At 33.5% G+C, this 25,801-nt stretch overlaps 2 protein-coding genes across 2 annotated transcripts; both read right to left on the reverse strand.

The window, feature by feature from the left end:
* Positions 1–1,739: 1,739 nt before the first annotated feature.
* On the reverse strand, positions 1,740–4,466 carry LOC131073314 (uncharacterized). The gene is made up of 3 exons (XM_058009723.2): positions 4,001–4,466; positions 2,224–2,367; positions 1,740–2,100 (listed from the first exon to the last, which is right to left on the reverse strand). Exons 1-3 carry the CDS (start codon positions 4,199–4,201, stop codon positions 1,957–1,959), a joined length of 489 nt encoding a protein of 162 aa, XP_057865706.2. The 5' UTR covers positions 4,202–4,466; the 3' UTR covers positions 1,740–1,956.
* Positions 4,467–10,479: 6,013 nt separating this feature from the next.
* LOC131073316 (cysteine proteinase 15A) lies at positions 10,480–14,838 on the reverse strand. The gene is made up of 4 exons (XM_058009725.1): positions 14,327–14,838; positions 14,101–14,220; positions 11,512–11,755; positions 10,480–10,934 (listed from the first exon to the last, which is right to left on the reverse strand). Exons 1-4 carry the CDS (start codon positions 14,786–14,788, stop codon positions 10,663–10,665), a joined length of 1,098 nt encoding a protein of 365 aa, XP_057865708.1. The 5' UTR covers positions 14,789–14,838; the 3' UTR covers positions 10,480–10,662.
* Positions 14,839–25,801: the final 10,963 nt, after the last annotated feature.

The raw sequence follows: 25,801 nt of genomic DNA on the forward strand, positions 1-25,801 counted from the left end.
GCTTGAATATGAATGATGTAATTTTGCTCCACAATGGTTGACTGAAGGATATGCAGCCTTGAAGATCTCTGAAAATGCTTCGCAAATGCACATATGCTTGATTGCTTGGAGTCTTAGGATTGATTGAAATGAATTGATCAAATGTCTTTATATAGGGGTATCTAGGTCATTTATCGATTCAACTGACCTTCAATACTCATGTGGAGCCACAAAGTTAATTTCTCGTCAAAGAGATAGTGCTCATCTCCCATTTCAAAATAGGGACCAACTAAGAGGGACCAAGGCATTGGGCACTCTGGTCCTAGGACCAGGGCGCTAGCCCCTGGTCCTTCTCAATCAAGGACCTTGTTTTAGCCCCAGGGAGAAGGATATCACTCTAGGAAATCAATTGGTGGGTGTACATAGCATCAAAATTGGAGTTATGGCACTGAACGAACTTGCATAGGAAATGAGGAAGGAACACGCTAAAGTAGGGGTACAAAAATGAGGTGTAAATTGGTTTGGTGACAATTTATGACGCTACAAAGATATTAAAAAAAAAGGTGTAAAGCTAAGGGTAAGGTTTAAATTAAAGTCAAATTTAATATTTGATTAAAATTAGAATTAGGGCTACAATTGGTGTTAGGGTTAGAATTAAGGTTAGGATTAGACTTATAGTTAGGGTTGGAATTAGGGTTGGGGTTAGGTTTAAGATTAAAATCAGAGCTATGGTTAAAGTTACAATCAATGTTTGTTACGGTTAGGATCACAATTAGGAATAGAACAAGGATAAGAATTAGGATTAGGGTTAGGGTTAAATTAGAGTTAGAGTTAGGAATAGAATTAAAATTAAATAAAAATAGCTTCTCAAATAAGATCTAGATAAGTAGCAAATATATATTACTTCAAAAAATTATTCTTGAGTTTTATAATTATTTGAAGTTTATCTTATGTTACTTTTAAATTATTTTATTTTATATACTGAAGAGTTATTTTAATTTGAACAAATTCAATTTCAACTCTGATAGCCACATTTATGACTATTAAAAATCAACCTTGGGGTCAAGGTCAAATCTAACAACTATAACCTTCATTCCCCAAATAATATCCAAATTGATTAAGCTTGCAAGAGTCTATTGATATCAAACTATTACTAGCCAACCTCTAAATCACTATGTCATGTGAACTAGTCTATCAACTACATGAGACATTCTTTAACTACCACTAAATCGACAACAAATATTTTTATTACAATACTACAAAGGCAAGTGAATGCGACTTCAAAGCCCCTAATTAGGTTTAGGGTTGATGTAAAGAGATGTGGGGGTATTTGTGGGACCCACATCCCTTTTTTATCAAGGTTGGCGTTTTTTTTGTCCTAAAACTCTTCTTATTTTTAAATAAGTAGGGGAAGATTACCACTAGCCATTATAGTTCCAATACAATTCACTCCTTGTGCACCCAACCCCACAAAATCTGATGTACCGTTTAAAATCTGTAAAGTAGGCTAGAAACATTTCCAGCCCCTCCTCAAAATGTCCCCTATTAGAGACGAGGTTGGAATATACAAAAACACATCCCAATAGAACATACCATTACAAATGTTCGCAAAACAATTACCTTTAACTGCCAAACATTTTCAGTTTCACTTACTAACATTCTTTAAAACAAACATAATATATAAAATTTATGGTACAAAATCTGTGAAACCCCAGGGAAAAGACTGAACAGAACTTCATCCCAATAGAGAGCTCAAGATAAATGATTTAAAGACACGATTATTATAAATGGACAGAATTGCTTTTGTTTCTTAATGTCTTTTGCTGGGTGCCTAACAGACCAAAATGGCCTACAAATTGCCATTTCTTAGGAGATAGGTTTTACAATTTTCAGGTTCCTTACCATTTTTTATTCGTAATATAGCTGGCTTAGAAAAGAACAGGAAAAGATAGATTTTGAGTCACTGATTTCAGAAAGTCACAATTTACTAGTCACAGCAAGGTACTTTGTGTGACGCCCCTGGGCAATCAGTTCCCCTGTTTTCTTCTTCCTCAAATCAACGGCAGCAAAGGCAATTGCTTTGCCAATCCGGAGAACCTTTGCTTCAATTTCAATCTCCTCCTGAGTTAAAAGGAAAACAAACTCAACAATCTAAATCAGCAAAAGTTTTCTTCATCATGCAGAAAAACAAAAGAAATCCAAGCCACTCAAAAAATATTTGCAAGGAGAATGTTAAGGATTTACCCCCAACTTTGCAGCAGCAAGATATGAGACATTGATTTCAACTGAATCACCGGATGATTTAGCTCCTGTAGTGAATATTGCTGCACTACCTATAATATCAATATATGCTGCAGTAGCTCCTCCGTGAAGAGAATTCCCAACGTTCTGTGCGCACTCAAATAGAAACATGGTAAGATAACCTTCCTAGACGATTAAAGCCTTAATTTCCCAATCCAGGTCAGAAGTACAATTGTCTGTAGAATGAATTAATGTGGATATCTATAGTAATTGATCTATAAACCACAAAATTACATAAAAATATCTAAGCATCTCGAATTTCCAACTGTATTTAGAAATTTATCAATCACGCACCTTGCTAACAGCTCAAAAATCATAAATGTCTCATTAGCCAGACCTAGCAAGTAGTCAAAAATCTTTATCAGGATGGAAAGCATGTAAACTATTGAAAAATTCACTGACAATGAGAAATGGTCCTTTTACAATGCAAAACCATTTCCATGGTGCAAGAAACAGAAGTATTCCAGTCACATTTCTTGCAGCAAATTACTAAGCCAAACTAATTAGACAATTAAGGCTCCAATACCAGTGTGAAAGTAATGTGGTTAAAAACCACTGTCGTTGCCTCAATCTAACCCTAAGCAATACCCAAATTAGCATGCTTCCTGTACTATATGAATTGAAGCAGAATAAATACAGGAAATGTTGTTTTCCATGGACCTGCTGCAAACCCAACCTAAGACCTCCCACTAACATGCTGCTGGGAGCTCTACCACTGAGCTCCCAGCACCTTTGCAGAGTGTGGAGTGGAATGGTTTTTCAACACAAGCTATGGAAAAACCCAACCCACTCTGTTCTACTATGAGAGGCATGGTTTCAGTTTAGATAGTCTGGAGTCTGGTTCATAGGTTCAATTTCTGATTTATCAACGGTGTGGATGAAAGTCTTTTATATTGCCCAAGAGTTTACAGTCACATTTCTTGCAGCTAGTTGCTAAGCCAAGCTAACCGACAATTAAGGCTCCAATACAACTGTGAGTAAAACAATGTGGTCAAATAACTATTATCATTGCCTTAATCTAACCCTAAGCAATACCCAAATTAGAAATGCTTCCTGTACCGTATGAATTGCAGCAAGAAAAACACAAACTGCTATTTTCCATGGACCTGATCCAAAACCAACCTAAGATCCCCCACTAACATGCTGCTGAACGCTCTACCACTGGGCTCCTAGCCTCTGTGCACTGTGCGTGGATTGGTCTTTCCAGTTTCCACACAAGCTATCAAAAAACCCATCTCACTCTCTCCTATTATGAGAGACATGAATTTACTTAAAAGTAAGTGAATAGATTCGATAAGATTCTTGGGTTAGTTTTCTTGGTGTCTGCTGTCCGTTTAGGTTATCCCATTCATGGATTCAATTTCTGATTGACCTATGGTGTGGATGGTCTGTTGCACAGTTGCATATTGTTCGAAAGGTTATAACCTTCTAATAAGGGACTTACTATAAAGAGAAAAATTCCATAAAGAATTAAGCTCAAGATTGCGGACTGAACTCTCCATTGATTAAAATTGACCCAACACACTCTGTCCTATTATGAGGGGCATAATTCTACTTAATTAAGTGAATTTGTATTTGGGTATAGGGTTTCAACCCTTAACCTAAATGAGAGTAATGGTTCAAACATGTATTTTTGGGTTTTAAATGTGAAGTGAAACTTCCTTTTTCTAAGGTGAGGAGGAAATGGGTATCTAAGGTGAGGAGGAAATGGGTATCTTACCAGTAGGCGTTGAGGGACTTTGATAGTGCAGAGAAGGCGCCCATGCTCTGCATGATCGACTTGCAGACCTTGCAGAAGAAGAGAATCGTAGAAGCCTGTGGGAATGTCATCGATGTATGAAGGCAACATGTTAGCGAATTGTTCCAGCCGTTCTCTAGCTACCTCCATACCCTTTTTGGAAACATTCTGGCCATCTGCCATTGCTCAAATGGGTTTTTTTAATGCTACAAATCCCTTGGAAGATAGTATTTTAGAGTTTCAGACAATGGGGTAGTTCACCATTTTGGGAATAAATCCAGCGAAATGCCCATGTCTTAGGAGATCCCATTATGTATTTTTTGCTGAACAGGTACATATTATAAGTATGTTTTATCTGTAAACCAATTGATTTATGATGGTCTATTGGGTTATTAAAATTTGCATTTCCTGAGATTCAAGCCGTCTCATGTACACAATGGGGCGAATTTGCACCTAGTCACGTTTATGTTTAGGTAGCCTTATGTCCAGGGAATGCAATACAGTATGTACGGGCAGACTTATTGGTGTAAGATAAAAGATGTGGTTCTCTTCTTGACCCTTGACTATCCCGCCAATTTAAATGCATGGCATATGAGAATAATTTTATTTTTTAAAGTTATGTATCTTTTATGTGGAGTCAGGCTTACTAAAAATTAGACTCCCAGCTGATGAAATTTTGTAGGAATATCTGGGGGTTTCATAAATTTTGTAGTATAGTTCAGCTTAAAAATTTAGGCTGCTAAATTTAAGGATATTGGGTTCCCATGAACTTTGTAGTGCACATCATCTTAAGTTTAAATTCACTTGGTGGTAAATAAATTTAGTTTTCTATATAAAATTCAAATAACTGATAAGTGCATAAAATATTTTAGGCTGGTGGAGCAATTTCTAGTCCCACCCTATTTTCACCAATAAGAGTAAGAACTCAAAAATAGAAAACTAAAAATAGAATTAAATTTGAACATATCAACTAACTAATAGAATCGTCATAAACTTCTTCATATCTAGATTTGAATTTGTATCATTTGCATAAACTAGTGTTATGAACTTGGATACCATACTCCTAAAAATAACTCATTTATTGTTGTTAGTTTTATGGTCCAATCTGCCATGTTGAATTTAGAATCTTGAATATGTTAATGTTATTAAATTGAAAAAATAATGCAAAGAATCTATTGGTGTGGTATTTTTCCCCTTATATGTCTAGAAAACAACCACTTATCATTTAGGTACTTTTGACGCTTAAATATTTCACTATTTGAATGTGTGAATAGATCTTACTGTTTGTGAAGAAATGAATCATGGCTTTGTTGATTAGTTTTGTACAACACCAGCTATAGAGGTAGCAGATCGCCCCTACCTGCATAGCCCTTAAGACCCTATTAACCCTGTTAGCACGTACAACCATGCATTTTAGAAATGCCCACCATCGTTGTCTGTGCCCGCCCCACGACTTGTCAGTTTCTGCCACTACCGATTCCCAAAATTATTTACTTTTTAATCAATAGATAGAGATTAGGGGTGGATGGAGAGATAAAGATAGAGGGAGATAGAGAGGAAGAGATGGAGAGAAATAGAGGTTTAGTGAGAGGGAGAGATAGAGATCCAAGATGGCGAAATAGAGTGATAGATAGATTTGAAAAAAGAGATACAAAGAGATAGAGATAGACAAAAAAGAAAAGTAGAGATAGACAAATAGAGGGGGATAAAGGGATAGAAATAGAGGACTTATAGAGAGGGGGAGTGTAATAGGGATAGATAGAGATATATGGGAAGAAAAAGATACAAAGATAGAGATATAGGGGAAGAGAAAATATTAGATAGATAGATAATGAATATTATATATGTACATCATTTTTTTCAAGTGTCTCATTCAATATCCTATTTTTTCTTTTATTGTTAATTTGTTTTTTATACATAATGAATAGTTAGTTTCACTTCACTTTTTGCATAATTGAAAGTTATGACAAATTTTACAATTATGGATGTTCTTAATTTGAACTTGTTTGAAGAAGGCATATAACTCAATCATCATGCTAATTTACGAATTGAAATCAATGTGCTTTAGGAATTAAAAGTGTAATATTGTTGCCATCATGTTTGATATTTAATTATAATTTTTGGTTTGACAATTTGAGTAACTATTTTATTTATAAATTCATCTATTGAACCAATAAGTGAGTTATAACTTCTTTCTAGTGACTTATATTCAATAATTTTTACTTGTACACATAGATCCATAGAAGATAAAATGGTATTGAGAACTATACAATCAATGTAAAAAGGTTGAGTAATCTCTTAACTATTATATTTTATTATTTAATATCATGTATGGGAGTAAGAATTATAACATAATCATTTTATTCTTCTATGCTATCATATAAATTACGCTTGGAAACATAAGGTTAGCCCATTAAGTTAACACTTCTTTAGAGATTTGTATTCAAAATGATTCAAAATGTTGGAAAGGATTTATATATTTGTCCAGGTAACTTGTACAATGCGTGGAAGTTGTGATAAGTTTTTATAGGATTTTCTTGATTTTTATGACGGTTTCCCATATCACTTCAAACACCAAATATCAATGCAGATGTCATGCCTACAAAACAATAGATATATGTTGCTTTCATTTACAGGGTAGACATGTGTACAATTTAAAGAAGGGGGCACCCAATACAGATTTTTCAAAATTATATTTATAAGTGAAGGAAATGTGAAAATGCAAATTTAAAATTTATAATAAAATAAATTTTACATTTTTAATAAAAAATGAAAAACAAATACCGTCAAAGAATATAAAAGTAGCTATGTATGTTCCAAAGTTGTGGGGAAAAAACGACATGTAAAAATAGGCAATAAAATCATGAAGTGGCCTAGCTAAAGGGAAAATTGGTAGCAAAAAACCTCGGGAAAAATAGTGGCCAAGAAAGATATAAGAGCAATGTGTTCAATGAAGCTTTTGTTGCCATGTGTCTCATCAAATATAAGATGCCATTTCTCAATCTCAAAAAATTATAAGATATCTAGAAATTAATAATATCCCAAATTCCTAAATGCCATTTCAAATGGACACCAAATTGATAGCATATTTAAGTATGTTTACCATTAAATTAAAACAAAATTTTAGAAATACCTACCATAACACATGTAAGGGCAAATTGTGTACACCACTAATTAATTCTCCTATATCCCCTCTTTGTGTCTCTCTCTCTTTATCCCTTTGTCCCTCCCTGTCTCTATGTCTATATCTCTATCTCAGTCACATTTATTTTTTTCCCCAACTTATCTCTATCTATATTTCTCTATTTCATTTTCTATATATCTTTAGATTTCCATCTCTCTCTAGCTCTCCTTTCTATTATTACCTACTAATGTCTCTCCACACAAACTTTTTGTTTCCACACACTTTTTGTTTCTCCCTCCTTATCTTAATTTCTATCTCTATCTTTATCTTTTTATATTTCTCTCTCTATCTCAATCCCTCTCTTTATCATATTCTATTACTTGTATTTGTCGCCTTATTTCTCTCTCCTCTCTCCCTCCTCTACCTATCTCTTTTCCTCTCTATCTATTTATCTCCCCCCTCTCTGTCTCTCACCCTATCTCCTTCCTTCACTCCCTATCTATCTATCTAATATTTTCTCTTCCCCTCTATCTCTATCTCTCTATCTTTTTCTTCTCATATATCTCTATCTATCCCTATTACACTCTCCCTCTCTATAAGTCCCCTATTTCACTCCCTTTATCCCCCTCTATTTGTCTATCTCTTTGTATCTCTTTTTTTATCTATCTATCACTCTATTTCACCATCTTGGATCTCTATTTCTCCCTCTCACTCAACCTCTATTTCTCTCTATCTCCCTCTATCTTTATCTCTCCATCCACTCCTAATCTCTATCTATTGATTTAAAAAAATATTAATTTTATAATTCATTTCAATTAACTATAATATTATAAAATTTTAATTTGAATTATTTTATAAATTCATTTTTTATTTAATTATTACAATTTACTAATATTAATTTTATTGATAATTTATTAATATTATAATGTTTTAAAAATAATTATATTATATTAATAAATATTATAATGTTTTATTTTATTTATTTGTTTATTTTAATTTTAATTAAAAATAAAAAATAATATTTTATTTTTATTGTTATTTTAGGTTTTTAGTTCTATGTCTTTAGTTTATATTTTTTTAGAAGGGGGAGGGGACCCCACAGTTTCGTGGGTTCTAGGCCCACCCCCTCTCCCCTTCTCTCTTCCTTTTCACATTCATGCGACAGTTTTGGGAATTGGTCGCAGCAAAAACCGACAGGTCGTAAGCCAGGCATTTCTAAAACGCACGGTTATATGTGCTAGTAGGTTTAATAGGGTCTTAGGGGCTATGCAGTTTTATTCTCGTTGGACACCATAAAGATGGTATTATACTGAAAGCCATCAAAGTTGTGATAGGCATAGGTTTATTTATTGTTTCCAAAGTAAATAAACCACCCAAGAATAAACTAGTGCTATCAAAATTTATTATTAAATCAAAATTTTGATCATGAATATCATCATTTTCTAATTGGCTAAGGTATTTTGAGAAACTAGCATAATAAAATTAGTCGACAATGTTTAAAAAAAAATGAATTCAAAATTACTAAATTGTCTCAATAATGATAAATATTGTTCTTTTGTAAACACATATTTTAGAGGATTAAATGTATGTTCACAAAGAAAGTTGTCATTATTTTGATATGAAAAATTGTAAATAATAATATATGGATGTCCATTACCTTAATTGCCACCATGAACGATTTTCAAGGCAACATAAACTCATGTTATCAATGTTCAAGCTTCAAAATAAAAATATGAACTTATCTCATATGTAATGGTGTGATGAATGCAAATAAATAGATTGTCTTGATGTTAAAGTTATAGCTTGAATAAAAACTTACCTTGCAACAACATACACATGCAAAAAGTGGATACCTCCATCGTATGATGCTCTTCCATATTTCTTTAAACAATAATATTTGATATAAACATAAACAATGATGTGTTCTTTTTTATCAAACACAAGAACACTAAAAAGGTTCAATAATGGGTAATAAAATAATTCAAGCTATACATAAATATAGGATGTTAAAAGACAAAGGTTGCAAGTACAATATGTGTGGATAAAAAACTATTAGATAGAAAAAGATAGTGGTATTTTGTAGAATCATTGTCATACTCGTATGAGAAGCTTGAAATTTCCCACTTGTGAAGCATGCAATGCAATTTGTATTCAATAAATGGAGAGCACAACTTGCTAAAAGGGTCCATTGAAAAAATAGACACAAGAACATGAGCTTGTTTAAACATCAAAAAGCTTTATAGAGTAGGTAAGGCCTAAAGCATATATTTGCATTATTACAATATACAAAAGAAGAAATAAGAAAACTTTGAATTAAATGAAATTCATTATTCCTAACTACTCAAAATATCTCATCATGGCCATTCTTATCTTATTGAATGAAATATATTAGCCTAAAATGTGGAAAACATGAAAACCATGTGTGAAAATTTGAAAGAAAAGTAGAGCAATTTTTTAAATAAGACATAGCTAGGCATCATAAAATTGCATTCTAGGCTCTTTGAAAATAAATCTACACTTCTGCATTTGGAAATTTGAGCCACTTAAGTTAATCCATTGTATAAGCTACAAAGAAAATCAATCTCAATTTAAAATCATTCAAGAGACAATTTGTGCTTCTTAATGAATTTTATGCATAAGTTCTAGTGTAGGTTTAGATGATCAATAGTGACACTTAGAACTATTATATCTTGCAAAAAAACCACTAACAAGTATTCTTGCTGAATATCCGTATTATCTTCCAAAGCTTCAATTTTATCAAAGACAAGGAAGATGTTGGTAAAGGTTGAGTAGTCCAAATTTACATTTTTGTTAGTTTTTTTGCTTAAAATATTCTAAGGCCTTTACAATAAACATATGTTGAACAAATCTTTTAATCATGGCATTCTATTAGCCTACATTTATTTGAGGCATTTTGTCAAGCAGTTCACATTCCTTGTCTATAATTCTACATTTTATATAATCTACCAAAACACTTGATAACTACAACATATGATAAAAATTTCACTTTCATTTTCATTTTGATTAGATGGATGTCCGAATCTTGTTATTCATAAATCAATTTCCAATCCAAACAAAGAATTATCATTTAAGATTGTAATGACTAAACATTTTTTTATGTGATATTTAAAACTCCTTGTATAGTGTCACATTGTCCACCTTACCAGACGGTTCATTCGAAATTCAAATAGATATAAGATCACACCCCAAAAGTCATGCAGAACATGATCCAGAATTAAACTTAACAGATTAAAAACAGTTACGACAGCAATAGCTGGGGGAGACCGATATTTAAATATAAATCTACAAGTACATGAAGCACATATATACAAGATAGTAAAGAAATTCAATGCTTGACAATTAGCTGCTGCATAAAATGTCATGACAATATTGAATATATGAACCTTCTAATGCTTTAAATCCATACCTGCACCTAGATTACCACATAATCCATTGCATGTCTTCAGAAAACAGTTTCATTCTTTAGGAGATATATACAAGACAGCTAAAAATTTGTTGCCTATGAAGTTGCAGCTGTAACAGTGGAAACCATGTTGTTAATTCCGCATACGTTGTGCCCCCTGCAGAGCTTGTAGTACCCATGTTCTCCCCAGTTAGCTCCCCATGAATTCTTAATGATCCAATAGGGCTTATTCTTGAGCCTAATGGGTGCATAACCCTCGGCACCATAGCCCACCAACAGGACTCCATGATCCAAATTGCGCTTGCTACAGATGTATGGGCAAGATACTCCCTTCATGTATGTCTGCATAAACGCAGCATTGATGCCCACTGCACTCACAGAAACCCACATAACACAGTAAGTAAAGGGCCCACTGTAAGTAACACCAAAAGGACTAAGTGCACAGATGAGATGTTAAATTATTTACCATGTGTTGAAATTCCAAATTCGTCATGTCTTTTTTCATGATTCTTAAATCTGAAGTTGAATTTAACCAGTTGCATTCTTGTGTAATGCACTACTAACATTAATAAGTCTAATTAAAAGGGCGTCTGGGCCGCGGCTGTGCATTTTAACATAATGGCCCGGGGAGAGTAAGGTCCTAGTGGGCATCACCTCCCACACCGATTACAGTCAAATTGACAGGAGAACCAGCCAGCAACATGATTGAAATGCATAACTCTGGGTTCCATCTCACCCCTCCCTAAGGTTGAAAAGGCTACAGACATTTTGTCTCCTAAAAGTGGGTTCTAGATGCCGGAAAAAACAAGTGTTCGCTCAGTTATTTTCTAGTTTCTCATAGAACATACAGGACATTTATTCAAACAGTGAGAATTCGAATTCGTGCCCTCATAATATCTTATCTATGCTTTCAAAAAGAGGAAAATATATAAAATTTTAACTTGCCTGATAGAGGCCCATTTGTAACCAGATTTGCAGCAATTTGATCTTCATCAATAGAAACAACGCCAAAATTGGAAACATTGGCCACAATTTTGCTATTGTCAAACTTGCAAGTACCATCTGTTCCGCTATATGGATAATCTTTCTCACTTTCCAAGCCACCAGATTTTATTACATATTCATAGGCACTTGTCATAAGCCCGCCGTTGCAACCAGCATCACATACTCTTGAATCTGAAGGATCACACTGCAGATTCATAAGATAGATGTTAGTAAGTGCAAACTTGAAATAAGATTTTCTGGCAGGAAGAATTGACCAAGTGAAACAGAGAGAACTAGTAACCACATAATTTATGCCAAACTCTATTTCTCCAATTACAAAAATTATAAAAAAAAAACGTATAGAAAACTAGAATCAAAATCATAAGAGAAGGGAGGTAGACATGATCAAAAATGATTGTCCTCATTTTAATCCAATTTGGTTATAAAGTAGATGCATGAGGAATGAACAAAATTTTGCACTTTTATGAATAGCACCTAGCAGGTACCATACTCTCATCTTCAACAGCTTAGGATTTCAAAAACTCAAAACAGCATTTGATTGTAGACATTCAAAGCCACTGTGGTATGTTTCCTCAAAGGATGTTGGCAATATGTCACCGTATTAAAGCTTCTCATCCTGTTGCTTCAAATCAACAAAAAATCGCTACCCTCACACATACAGAACAGCATTTTTGAAACTTCTTTTCAATTGTACTGTAAGTGAGACAGCATGTAGGAGGAAGCTTATAAGCGAATTTGGTTTCATAATCAAAGGTCAACATATAACATAAGTTCTTACAAAACAATTATTAAACATTTTGGCTGTAGCAGCATCTATTTGGGAAGTTTTGCACGTTACTGAGAACCCACTCTGATTCCCCCGCTCTGGTAAAGGAGACATAAAGAAAGCATCTTGTGGTGTAATCGGATGGGTTTCCATATGTTCTGTTTATATAGCTTTAAACTAGGCTCCTATTCCTCAGGAAATTACGATATATTTTTCTACCGGGTAGCAATTTGGCATCCTCTCCTGCTTTGATTGACCAGGAAGAGATAGTTCTATGAAATGTTGTAACCATTTGCGCTGTTACACCAAATTTCTAGAACGGGCAGTAATGGAAGGGGAGACGCATTTCCAGGACATATTTTTGGCAGGTTATTTTCAAGAGACGGCAAAGATCCATTATGCATAATATGCCTTTTTACTTGTATGTAATTCAATCAATTAAAACTTGAAATGGGAGGTGCTTCTTTAAAACAATAAAAGAGCCTAAATAGCCTAATTCAATATCTAATTTAAAATAGATTTCTTGTCTTCTTCTTGAGGGCTTGACTCCAACATCAATGCACTGAACAAGGTCAAATAAATTATTTTCAGCTGAATTTTTACTAGGTAATTTGATTTTTAGAATTAAGTCAGTGATTGATTTTGTGAGAATGAACATCCTTCAGTTGTTAATTCTAAACTTAAAACAGGAATGTATATAAAATCGACTCAGCTGATTTTAATATAACAAATACACCTCAGTTCTTAAATGAAAAGAGCAATGCTGCCCAAAATGACTGACAGATTAAATACCCCTCAATTCTTAATATTAAACTGAAAATATAAAGTATTCATACACTAAGAATACAAATAATTCAGACACCCGAGGCAGTTCTTTTTCCAACACACTGATTACTATTTCTAAATTTTTTTATGGAGAATTTAGAATCTTTCCCTAATTTGATGGAGCAGCTATTGTTTAGGAATTAAAAATAAGCCATGGAAGAAAAGGGGGGGCTGGAAACAAGCAGTGACTGTTTATTAACAAAAGTGTCACGTGGCTCCACAATTTGCTCTCCCTCTTTTTTTTAAGATTTTATTTTTATTTGGTTTTTCAAATTTTAAGTGCACAAATTATATTAATACTATTAATAAAAAATTAAAAGGTTTTGTTTAAAAATAAGTAGCAAAGATAAATATTCATGTGCCCAGCTGCTCCACAAATAATTCCTAAAAATATTTTATCATTCTAATAACAAATAACATTTTATCAGAATATAAAAAAAAAACATTAATAAAAACTAAATCACACAAATATTAGAAATCTCTAATTAATAATTAGAAATTAGAACCAACTAACAACAAGCTCTGACTTTTCCATCAATTAACCTCAGTTTTTACATACACACATATACCAACAAGCTCTGAGCGAATCCACAGAAATATACATCACAACCCTAGGCCAACTGAACCACTAGAAACTTTCCAAATTAACCTCAGCTTTTGTAGGCTCACAGTTGAGTAATGCCCAAAAGACGGCCTACTTCCAGACTACCAACATAATAATAACCAAAACAAATATGGCTACTAAAAATAATAATAGAATAGCAAAAGGAAACAGAAATATAACGAAAACAACTATAATTCCAAAAATTACTGACAGCGTGCATCAGAGCATATTACCAGCAAACCCTATACAGGCCACGATCAGAGCATATTACCAGCAAACCCTATACAGGCCACGATTACACTGACAAAAAGAGAGAGACAGAGATAAAACTGACCTCGTGATCGCAGTCAACCAATTGCTGTTCGCTCAGACTCACCAGCTTCCCCGTCTTAATAAAATTCGCCCCCTCCAAGGCTCCCGTCGTGCTAAACGCCCAGCACGACCCACACGCGCCCTGCGAAAATGACGCCCTTAAAAATCCGTCAACAAATTTTGACAAATAATGGAAAAATTTGACGCTTTACCGTTAGCGAAAACAAAATCAGATTCAGATACCCTACCTGATCCTTAACCTCCGCGACGGCCCCCTTGTCTCTCCAATCGAAGTCGTCAGGCAGATCATTAGTAGGCAGAATGGGGGCGTCATGAGCGCCAGATCTCGGCACCCTTAACCCCAAATATTGACGGCGGAACTCGTGCTCCGTCAAATCTGAGAACTTTGTGATGCCATGGACGGCGCTTGGATCCAGCTTCTGGTGTTCCAAAGCCCTCAACAGATTGGCCTTGAAGACACCAAATCGATGGGCGTGCTCCTCTGGCCCCGAGTACTTCTTGTCAAATCTTTTCACGAAGCTCGCAAAATGCACCTCCGGATTTAACAGAGCATTCGTGGCGTCAAAACTGCCCAGGCTCTCAGCATCGTCGTCTGTAACTTGACGGATAATTTCCTCCGATGGCCTCGCAGCCGTCAGAGATAGGACGGCTAGCAGGCACAGAAGTCTGAGGAGCGCCAAATTCTCCATTGTGCAGAATGTAGAATGGCCTGAACAGCAGTAATCTTAAATAATGAATTAAAGCACAGAGGACAAAGATAATGACGATTTATTTATGAATATACGGTCAGGATTTGCCCGAGCTTTACCCCAAGTCAACCTCGTGGGACCCTCGCCGACATCATGATGTTTTTTAATGAGTTAAAAATGGTTAGATATCGTGCAAGTTCGTAGCACCTTCCTTAGTGGATGATATGTGCAATACTTGTTTGAATTTGTATGGTTTGAAGAGGAGAACCAAATTCTATGCATGTTTATGCTTAACTATGGGGAGATTAAGTATGGTTGTAGGAGGTGGTCTTAAATGTCTTTTAAGGGCATTTATGAAAAATCTCTTTTCAGGGTATAAATTTTTTCGTGTTACTTGATTTGAGAGGAAGGATATTATAATCAGTGGTAAGTTTGTTAGTTTTTGAATCAACGTTTCGAATCACACTTCTTGATTCATGACATTGATTCAAAAACTAATATGCAATTGGATCAAGGAGTGTGATCTGAAATGTTGTTTCAAAAACTAACATGCAATCTAATCCAGAAACTTAGCACTAATTATAATAATGGATTGTGGAAATTTGGTATCATTGAGGGAAGGATTTTTTATATGGATCTACATTCTATGTGTGAAAGAGATACATAAGTATAATTATTGGAAAAATTGATGCTTCAAAGGTAATTATATATATTGATCAATCATAAAATGACTCTTTGTCAAACACATTTCAAAGAGTCATATTATTAGTCGAGGAGCTCAGAACACGAATTCATTTCTTCATGTTAATCAATCGTGAGGTAATGGATAAAGTGGTTGTTGTTGAATCATAAGAATGATAACAAACAAATATCTCAAGCATTGACACGTGGAAAGAAACAATGCATTGTAGAGGTGAGCATGATCTAATTTGGGCACTACAACCTAATTATAAATAGTTCATTGCAAACAAAAATTTGAACAACCAATTTTTCATGAATTCCTTTATTCTTGATTGGAATTGCATATGCAACATTTTTTTGGTATTGTAGAAGATTTGAACTCAGCACCATCTAAGTGCCTACAACATGAACTTTACCATGGAATTGTACATGCAACATTGTGTGGAGAGTAGTCTTGGCAATTGTTTGTATTCATGAGGATCAAGACTATTGTATTCTACACATAAACTTCAAGTCCAACAATGTGACGTTGGATTCCAATTTCAATACAAAGCTAAGGGACTTCATGGTAGCAAAACTTATGGACTATGATAATTATGCTTCTTTCCACGTGATTATTGTCCTTGGCCTTTGATTCAATTTATCCTATTTTTTCTCTTAGCAATTACAAGATAGAATCCAATGCTTTACTTCTTGTTTTGTTTTTCTTCAATATTGTAAGGTGTTTAAGCTTTAGGACGAGGATCAATTTGTTCATTCTCTTTGACAATGGACCTTTTAATGTGACTTGAATTAGAGACCATGGTGACAAAAAATTGGTTGCAATACATTAAAAAAAATGGCATGAAAAAACACTAATATATTCAAAATAGAAGGCATTCCTATTAATATATTTGGTAAATTTAACATTTTGTGGAATATTGTAATCAATCATAGAAATAATTAGATTTAAAAATTGCATAAAAGGATGTTGAAAGCACTTAGTACACATAGTTGCAAAAATAATGAAGAAATAAGAGGATAAGATTAACAACGTACTTGAATTGATACTAGTTATGATATGTATAGCTAGAAGGATTATAAATAAGGGGAGTTCAATTGAGAAAAGGTATTCTAGTAAGGTCTTAATAAACACATGGGCCAACTACATAGAAACTTGTCACCAAATTTATGTGAGAAAATTATCTTACACTCAAGTGGGAGACAAAATAATAACCAAAAATAAATTGTTTGCATTTTACCAATTAAAAAACCAGCGTACCTTTGAAAGCTAGCTACAAAAGATTTCTAATGCATTCCTACAAACATGAACAAATCAAGAATAACTTTTGAGATACATGGTGAATAATACTTAACCAACCCCTTGTACTAACCACAAGGTGCCTTTTTTTTCTTAATGAAACTCTATTGCAAGTTGGCCTCTTTTTGCAACAATTTAAAGTATTTTATTATGAGCAATCGATTTAACTTGGTCGAAATCATTATAGGTTTTTATAGAGGGGTCAAGCATGCACTTGTAGGAGAAAACAATAGATTCCTAGTGCCACATTTTGTGTGTCTACTCTTAAAAAAATTATCTGATTTTAGATCTTAGGGATCTTAAGAGATATCACCCAACTAATGTACCACAAAAGGATCAAGGCGTGTGGTACATAAAAAGGGACTTTAGCTAGAGTTCATCCACTTGCCCTAACATGTTGGCATAATTGACTCATCCTTATGAAGCTTCATTTATACAATCATGTTCTTAACAAACTAACACTATGCTCATCATCCTCTTTACAACATTTCAAAATATTTCCTAGTGCTATGCAATAAAGTTTTAGTTGGCCAAAAGTGTCAAAGACTTTCATAGAAGGGTCAAGAATATACCTATAAGAGAACATAATAGGCTCTCAAGTGTCATAATTTGTGTGTGCTACTATGACAAAATTAACCTCACTTTACATCTGAGGCCTCTTAAAAGATGTTGCTCAATCAAGGTGACCCAAAAGGATCTAGCACATGGGACATGTAATGACAACTTTATTAGGGTTCATCCACCCACTTCAATGTTCTTGCACAATTGATTCAACCCCAAATGTGAATTTTTTTAGGAAATAATGCTCTAAATCCATAATTATTTAATCCATTTCCTACATAACCCATGAGAGAAAAACATGCATATAAGCTTACAAAATCACCATAATGCAAAGATAAAATAGACAAGCCACAAGACAACACATGATATACCCTAGGAAAACCCTCGTGAGGGAAAACCTGGCCTCCAAAAGCATCCATACTCCATGTATTATTCAATCATAAAGCAATACAAAGCACTTACAGAGTTACAATGAATACTCCTGAACAATCAAGCCCTCCAATGCATTCTCATGTGTCCAATCATGAATTCACGCATCCTATGCCATGCTTCACAAATGCAATTCTCCAAAGGACACAATACAATGACAGCCCAAAACCACCAGCCAACCTTAACCACTAAACATGTGCGTGCTTATATAAACTCAAGCAAACACAAATACAACTAGTGGTAAAGTAGAACCATGTGCTCACAATACCGTTGACCCCTTAGTTAATATTGGCTACTAATTTTTTCACTTTTATAAATATCTTTTACCAATATTAAATAATTATAATATAATATTCCAATGTTACTATGCAATATCAAAGTGGCTCAAGAATATTCCAAGGGAATCTCTACATGTTACACATCTACGTGCAACTCACATAATAAATAAAATATAACATTATTATGCAAAGTCTACAACACCTTATTTCCCAACAACCCTTTCGACAACACAAGATTATGCTCCTTAATCATTTTTTTACAATATTTGAAAATATTTTGCTTTGAGGAATCAAGTTTGATTTTTCTTGCTTCTCCTCTAATTTTGTTCAATCTCAATTTTTTTTATGTTTGTTGATCTTAGTAGCACTAACATACAAAATAACCAAAAAATATCATTTGCAAGGGTCCAAAAAATATTGTTGCAACCAAACTCTACCAAATTTCTTTTGAGATCATTCTTTAGTGTTTGTTCAATCCAATGGATATCCAATCATTAGTTTTTCCTTTCAATTCTAACTCTCTTCAATTTTTCTACCCTTTCCTTAGAGATTTAGCCACAATCAACCATGGGAAGGAGGAAGCAATATGAGACATTTGGATTTGAAGTCTCTCCTATCACAACAATCCACTCAACACTGAAGCATTCAGCACCATATGTAGATTTTTCTTGCTTTGGTAGATTGGCTTATTTTATTTGATTAATAAAAAATTTAGGATTGTTATAATTAGTCTATGTTAGGTTTATTATTTTATTTTTGTTATAACTTTCATATTTTCTACTATTCGATGGAATTATTTATGTATAAAGAACTATCGTCTTTGTCTTGATTGGCTAAACCAACAATCATTATTGAGTATATCAAGTTTAAATGGATCTAGAGGTTTTGGTTAGATCAATTCATTATTCACCCCCATACTATATTCTCTTACATAGAAATAGGCTTGATCACCTATAAAGTAAAAATATCATTGTTGGGAAACAACTCAATATAATCACATAGTGGAACGTTCTACGAACATAATTCATATAAGAAAAATTGAAATTTTGTAGGTAGTTATGAAGAAGAGGTCTATTTTCACAAGGTTTCACTTACAAGAATTTGAGTTCTATGTATTTTCATTTTATTATCTTCATTTACAAAGAACAAACAAAATTATATACACTTGCCTAAAAAAGTTTAAATTTATAGTTGTATTTAATTAATTAGAGGCATTTAATTTGTTAATTATTTTTAAGTAGTTAATTATTTATTAAATTATATTTATTCATTTATTTTAGTAAATAGATTCAATTTATTTTATGTCATTGTAAATAAGAATAAATGTTATTTAATTTGTTTGATTTAGACTAATTTATTTGTTTCAACCAAGCACTTCAACATTTAAAAATTATAAATATAATATGCAAAACAAAAATAAAACTTCATATCAAAAAATATTCCACCACATCAAATAATGCATACAACATCAAGAAGCGCATTCATTTACCTATTTCTAAACACATCCCCTAAAATTTCCTAGCTCATAATAAATAAGGGTTTTGTGTTGTCCATTGGCTATTGCTCATGGGTTGTGAGTGGAGGCATTTATCTCATCGCAATTCTCATCATAAATAAATTAACCATCGTAATTGAATAGAAACAATTACTATAGGTTAGCAAGCTTCGAGGGAGCCCCCTCAACCTAAGAGAAGGCAAATGCAATCACCTCCAATGATTCTACCCTTTGACTTTAGTTAGCTACACTCTTGTCTTCAAAAAAAACCCTTTCAGTTGCTTGATCCAACAAAAGCCCACCTATCCCTTTTACATCAAATTTACAACACCATCTGCCAACCAATAACCTTCAACTAATTGCTCACTTATATTTATGTATAATTTTATTTTAAATACCTCCCCCTCATAAACCATCCTTAACATATCAATAAATATCAACACAATATCCACATAACAAATTGACTTAGCATGACCCTAAGAAGTCATGTGTAATAGGTTTCCAAATATACAAAGATGGGCATGCCTCTCTCATTACCTCATTTAGACCATATATTTTTTTGGATTAAGCTGTGTATTATTTATAACGTGACTTGAAGGGAATCCAACATTCACCCAACAAGCTTGGTTCTCCATTTTTTTTGGTATTGATGCCCTCTTTAAAATTTGTGTTTGTAAAAATGTTGTACTTGAAACTTGTTAGCAAACAATTATGAAGCATATTTGAAGATCATAATATATCACCCAACAAGCTTGGTTCTCCATTTTTTTTGGTATTGATGCCCTCTTTAAAATTTGTGTTTGTAAAAATGTTATACTTGAAACTTGTTAGCAAACAATTATGAAGCATATTTGAAGATCATAATATCTAGTTAATTTTCAAATTTGATGTATCAATATGAGGTTGGCATTCAAGCACTTTACTCTAGCCTCATTTTTAGATGGTGAACCTTACTTTCCCTTTGCAAGACTCTCTTTGAGCTCATATTGATCATCTCAAGCAAAATACAAATATCCATTGACAACTAAAAGTGTTTGAACCTTATTATGTGTATATAGCCAAGGACTGATCATTCAAATTGTATATTGTGATTATACCATACAAAGGAGGTGGGAAAGCTCAATCCATATCCTAAGGAATGGTCAAACCATTTTGGGTGGGGCGAAACAACTATTAGGCTTTCCCTACATTGTTGAATTGTATCAAGACATGCACTTTGAAGTAAGGAAGCATAACAACCTCGTCTATTTAGAATAGTATAAGATTTGAGAGCATTGATAGTGACAATATGTTGTCTCATTACTGTTTTCCATGGTGCATCTCCATGATATCCTAAATGGTCATTTGGCAGTAAGACAAATGCCTTGAATACTCAAGTTAACTATGACTAACACTTCATGATCTTTGGATCAAATATAATGTTTCCTAGATGACACAAGCAAGCTTTTTTATTGCTTAGTAAGTTGATTATTGCCAAAGCTAATTACATCAAGTTTAAATACAATGAACAAAAAACTTTTGATTAGCTTAGCATGTTTCTCGAGAAATATCTTATTAACAAAAAGAATCTTATTAAAAATGTATATTCAACCCACCACATAAAAATATTTTATTACAATAAACAATGAATCGTTTTCATAATTAGGAATGTGACAAATACCTAATAAAATATACCTATGAAATCATATCTTGCTTGATTAACTTTGACCAAATAAATTGTTTCCACTCTCTAACATGGAAAGGTATCATAAAAATTAAAAAATCCCACATGTAAGTTAGGTAGGTGACATCCCTGCTCACGTATTTCTCAAAGATATTTCAAGCAAAATAATCTGTCGATGGTGACGTGGTTGAATTAGTTTCATTTATTGAGCCGTGCCTAAACCAACTCCTATGCTTAGATTGCGACTATTGCATTAAAGCCAAATAAATAAAGCTTCATTATTGATAAATTCCAAAACTTTGTGGTTGATCAATGCCAAATTCATAGATTTTTCCCAAGTCCACATTTCATTTTATATTCCCAACCACGGCACGATAGTGAAGTTGAGGGACTGCATCTTTCCCTCACTAGCACGATGAGATGAGAATATTTGGCAAATTGGGAATTCATTTTTGGAGGTTGTGGACATGGTTGGGAGGAAGAGGATTGGTTTGTTTTTTTGGTAGGTTATGATTGCATTTGTTTATTGACCAAAGTAAAATCGAGTAAAAGCGGGTAAATCGGGTTAGAGCGGGTTAACGAACGGAAAAGGGAAAAATATGACGTCATGGGTAGGAGAAAAGGTCAAATGTATGTAAGGTATATGTAGACAAGTGAGCCTCGAAGCTTTTTTTTTCTTTTCTTTTTTGGAAAAAGGCAGGTTTGTATGTAAGGCATAAGAAGACAAGAGGTAGGTTTCTTTCATCATTTTTTAGGAAGGTGGGATTGTGTAATGAATGAATAATTTTTAACGTCTATAAGGTTAAAAATAGTTTGTGGGGACAATCAATGTTGTCATTTTTTTTTTTTGCATATCCGTCATTTTCCTATCTAGAGAGATTATGAGCACCCCCATGTTCTCAAGGGTCCCCTCGTTGAATAAATTGTACAAAGAAACAACTAACGCGATGGGTATGTAGAGCTTTGTATCTCTACTTCTATTCTACAGAGCATATAGAGTTGTATAACCTCCCAAGGTTGATGCAAGAGAATCCAGAGTGTAAGAGCAATCTTGCATAATCCAAAATATTGTTTAATATTCAATAAGGGTTAAAAATAGCAAGATTATTGTATACACATAAAAATGGCTATGAGCGATTAAATAAATATTTTACATTTATTTAATGTTTATTCTTCTATTAAATAGTTAATTTGAAAAGATTAATTTATTTAATTCATTTCATGTCTTTCTATTAATTAATTTAATTGAAATATTTTATTAATTAATTCATCTATCATATTCCTCTAATTAATTAAATATATAATATTTAATTATTCTTCTGATCAATTAATTGAATATTTAATATTTAATTATTTCCTCCAATCATTTGAATATCTAATATCTAATGGTTACTCTTCTATCCTATAGTCTCAAATATTAAATAATTCTTAATTATTTAATCTCTTTTCCAACTCACCTTCCATCTCCACTTCATCTTCCCTTTGCCAACTCATCAACATGTGGCTAAAGATATTAATATTTCTAAAATATTAATTCATCATTTATCTTCAACCTCCAAATTTAATGAAATATTGTGTACGTACACATATTTATTAAATTTTTTTCTATATTCTCTCTAACACCCCTACTTCTTAGGAAGGACTTGAGTCCACTTGTCCTCTCATGCCTAAATTTTCTCCAACCATCCCTAGATTCCCGCAGTCAGCAACCCAGTCAAGGTGAGATGAGTGACACTTGTCTTCTCCTTGCCCCTTTCTTTCAACCTTCACCTTTGCTCGCAACCATCCAAATCTGCAAATCTAATCATGACCGTTGATCCATGTCACATCATCTTATCCTCTCAAAGTCTATAAAATCAGGAATTTGAGTTGAGAAAGAGTTAGTCTTCAAGTGAGTTCTCAAAGCTAACCATTTGTGAAAACTTATGCATCTGTGAGTTTTAATCTTGAAGCAAATAGCATAATCATTTAGCATTGCATATCATAGTAACAGTTAGCTATTAGTTATCAGTCCATTCTTCATATGCCATCTTGGAATCTATTAGTGCTTGCCTGAGAGCACACCATCTATAACCAGGAACAGTGGAGTTAGGACATAATGAGACATAAATCATGAAGGTAATAATAGTGTTTTTATTTTATATCAATTTCATGTAGTTTCATTGGTTGAGTTTGGATTTATTGTAGCATTTCCTTTGTATTTTGTGAAACTAACATGTTGCAGATAGTATTCTGATGATGAAATTCAAGTCGACACATTTGGCGCCCACCGTGGGGCTTAGAGCCTCGCTGACACTCCCTGATCTTTGGATCAAATATAATGTTTCCTAGATGACACAAGCAAGCTTTTTTATTGCTTAGTAAGTTGATTACATCAAATTAAATACAATGAACAAAAAACTTTTGCTTAGCTTAGCATGTTTCTCGAGAAATATCTTATTAACAAAAAGAATCTTATTAAAAATGTATATTCAACCCACCACATAAAAATATTTTATTACAATAAACAATAAATCATTTTCATAATTATGAATGTGACTTCAAATACCTGATAAAATTTACCTATGAAATCATATCTTGCTTGATTAACTTTGACCAAATAAATTGTTTCCACTCTCTAACATGGAAAGGTATCATATAAATAAAAAAATCCCACATGCAAGTTAGGTAGGTGACATCCATGCTCACGTATTTCTCAAAAATATTTCAAGCAAAATTATATGTTGATGGTGACATGGTTGAATTAATTTCATTTATTGAGTCGTGCCAAAAACAACTACTATGCTTAGATTGTGACTATTGCATTAAAGCTAAATAAATAAAGCTTCATTATTAATAAATTCCAAAACTTTGTGGTTGATCAACGCCAAATTCATAGATTTTTCCCAAGTCTACATTTCATTTGATATTCCCAACCATGGCATGATAGTGAAGTTGAGGGACTACATCTTTCCCACCCTAGCACGGTGAGATGAGAATATTTGGCATATTGGGAATTCATTTTTGGAGGTTGTGGACATGGTTGGGAGGAAGAGGACATGGTTGTTTTTTTTGGTAGGTTATGATTGCATTTGTTTATGGACCAAAGTAAAAGCGGGTAAATCGGGTTAGAGCGGGTTAACGGATGGAAAAGGGAAAAATATGACGCCATGGGGCAGGAGAAAAGGTCAAATATATGTAGGGTATATGTAGACAAGTGAGCCTCTGAGCCTCTTTTTCTTCCTTTCTTTTGAAAAAGGCAGGTTTGTATGTAAGGCATAAGAAGACAAGAGGTAGGTTTCTTTCATCATTTTTTAGGAAGGTGGGATTGTGTAATGAATGAATAATTTTTAACGTCTATAAGGTTAAAAAATAGTCCGTGGGGACAATCAATGTTGTCATTTTTGTCTTTTGCATATCCATCATTTTCCTATCTAAAGAGATTATGAGCACCCCCAAGTTCTGAAGGGTCCCCTTGTTGAATAAATTGTACAAAGAAACAACTAACACGATGGGTATATAGAGCTTTGTATCTCTACTTCTATTTTGCAGAACATATAGAGTTGTATAACCTCCCAAGGTTAATGCAAGAGCATCCAGGGTGTAAGAGCAATCTTGCATCATCCAAAATATTGTTTAATATTCAATAAGGGCTAAAAATAGCAAGATTACTATTTTAGTAAGTTTTTATTTGTGCATGTATGAACTTGAAAACTTACGTCGTGGAGCGAAAATGGAATATAAAGTGAATGGTGAAAGAATCATCACAATATATTGTTGTATTTGAGAGATATTAAGGTTTTTATTCTAGAAAATTCCTCCTATGTGGTTTCAAATATAATTTTGAGGACCTTAGAAGCCCCTATTGGGCTCAAAAGTTGAATGGATTTTTCATTAACACAATTTGTTGTTGTAGGTCTCTTCACAAGCTTTCCAATGATATCTGATGATTAAATATTTGACGATCAAATTAAAGGTTATGGCTCCTAGAAGTTCAAATACCAAAAAATCCAAATTTCCATTTTCTAATAAAATATCTTCTTGAGCAAGGAATTGGCAGTCAACCTTCTAGCACCCAAATTAGAGGTTCCGAACACTCCAAGGCGATTATACATTCCAAATAAAGAAGGTGAATGAGGGTTACAAAAGACAGTTCTAGCAGTGTTAATGGTGGATTTGACTTGCAAATTATTATAATGAACCCATGTGGCTATAGCATATTATTTTTTGAATGTTGTAGTTTTCATTTCATTGGGATAATAGAAAGCAAGAGTTTTGTTTAGATTCTATTTTCTTTTTATTTTTTTGTTGTTTTTGTGTGTTTGGGTTTGTAAGGGGAGTACCCTTCATCAAGTGGTATCAGACCAGAAGTTTGTGAGTGTTTAAATAGATCGCTGAATGTGAGGTAGTTTGCACCAGGACCATGGTTGTGGGTCTACGAGAAAAGTGAGAAAAATGCCCACAAACGAACCATGGTGGAAGAGACATTGTTGTGACAAAAGAGGGTTTTAGAGCCCCTCGGAGACAAGTTAGTGCACTACAAGAGGAGCTACTTAGAGGAGATGATATTAGAGAAAGAGATGAAAGTGAAGAAGAATCTGAAGAAGAGGGACAATTCGAAGAAGAA

Source organism: Cryptomeria japonica, chromosome 5 (genome assembly GCF_030272615.1).
Source record: "Cryptomeria japonica chromosome 5, Sugi_1.0, whole genome shotgun sequence".
Lineage (NCBI taxonomy): Eukaryota > Viridiplantae > Streptophyta > Pinopsida > Cupressales > Cupressaceae > Cryptomeria > Cryptomeria japonica.

Coding starts and splice junctions, on each gene's coding strand:
- LOC131073314 (XM_058009723.2), bottom strand. CDS start 4,201: ATGGCAGATGGCCAGAATGTTTCCAAAAAGGGTATGGAGGTAGCTAGA. Junction 2,368..4,000: donor AAGTCCCTCAACGCCTACTG/GTAAGATACCCA, acceptor GAGTGCGCACAG/AACGTTGGGAATTCTCTTCA. Junction 2,101..2,223: donor TTGCTGCTGCAAAGTTGGGG/GTAAATCCTTAA, acceptor CTTTTAACTCAG/GAGGAGATTGAAATTGAAGC.
- LOC131073316 (XM_058009725.1), bottom strand. CDS start 14,788: ATGGAGAATTTGGCGCTCCTCAGACTTCTGTGCCTGCTAGCCGTCCTA. Junction 14,221..14,326: donor TCGCGGAGGTTAAGGATCAG/GTAGGGTATCTG, acceptor TCATTTTCGCAG/GGCGCGTGTGGGTCGTGCTG. Junction 11,756..14,100: donor TGGTTGACTGCGATCACGAG/GTCAGTTTTATC, acceptor ATGAATCTGCAG/TGTGATCCTTCAGATTCAAG.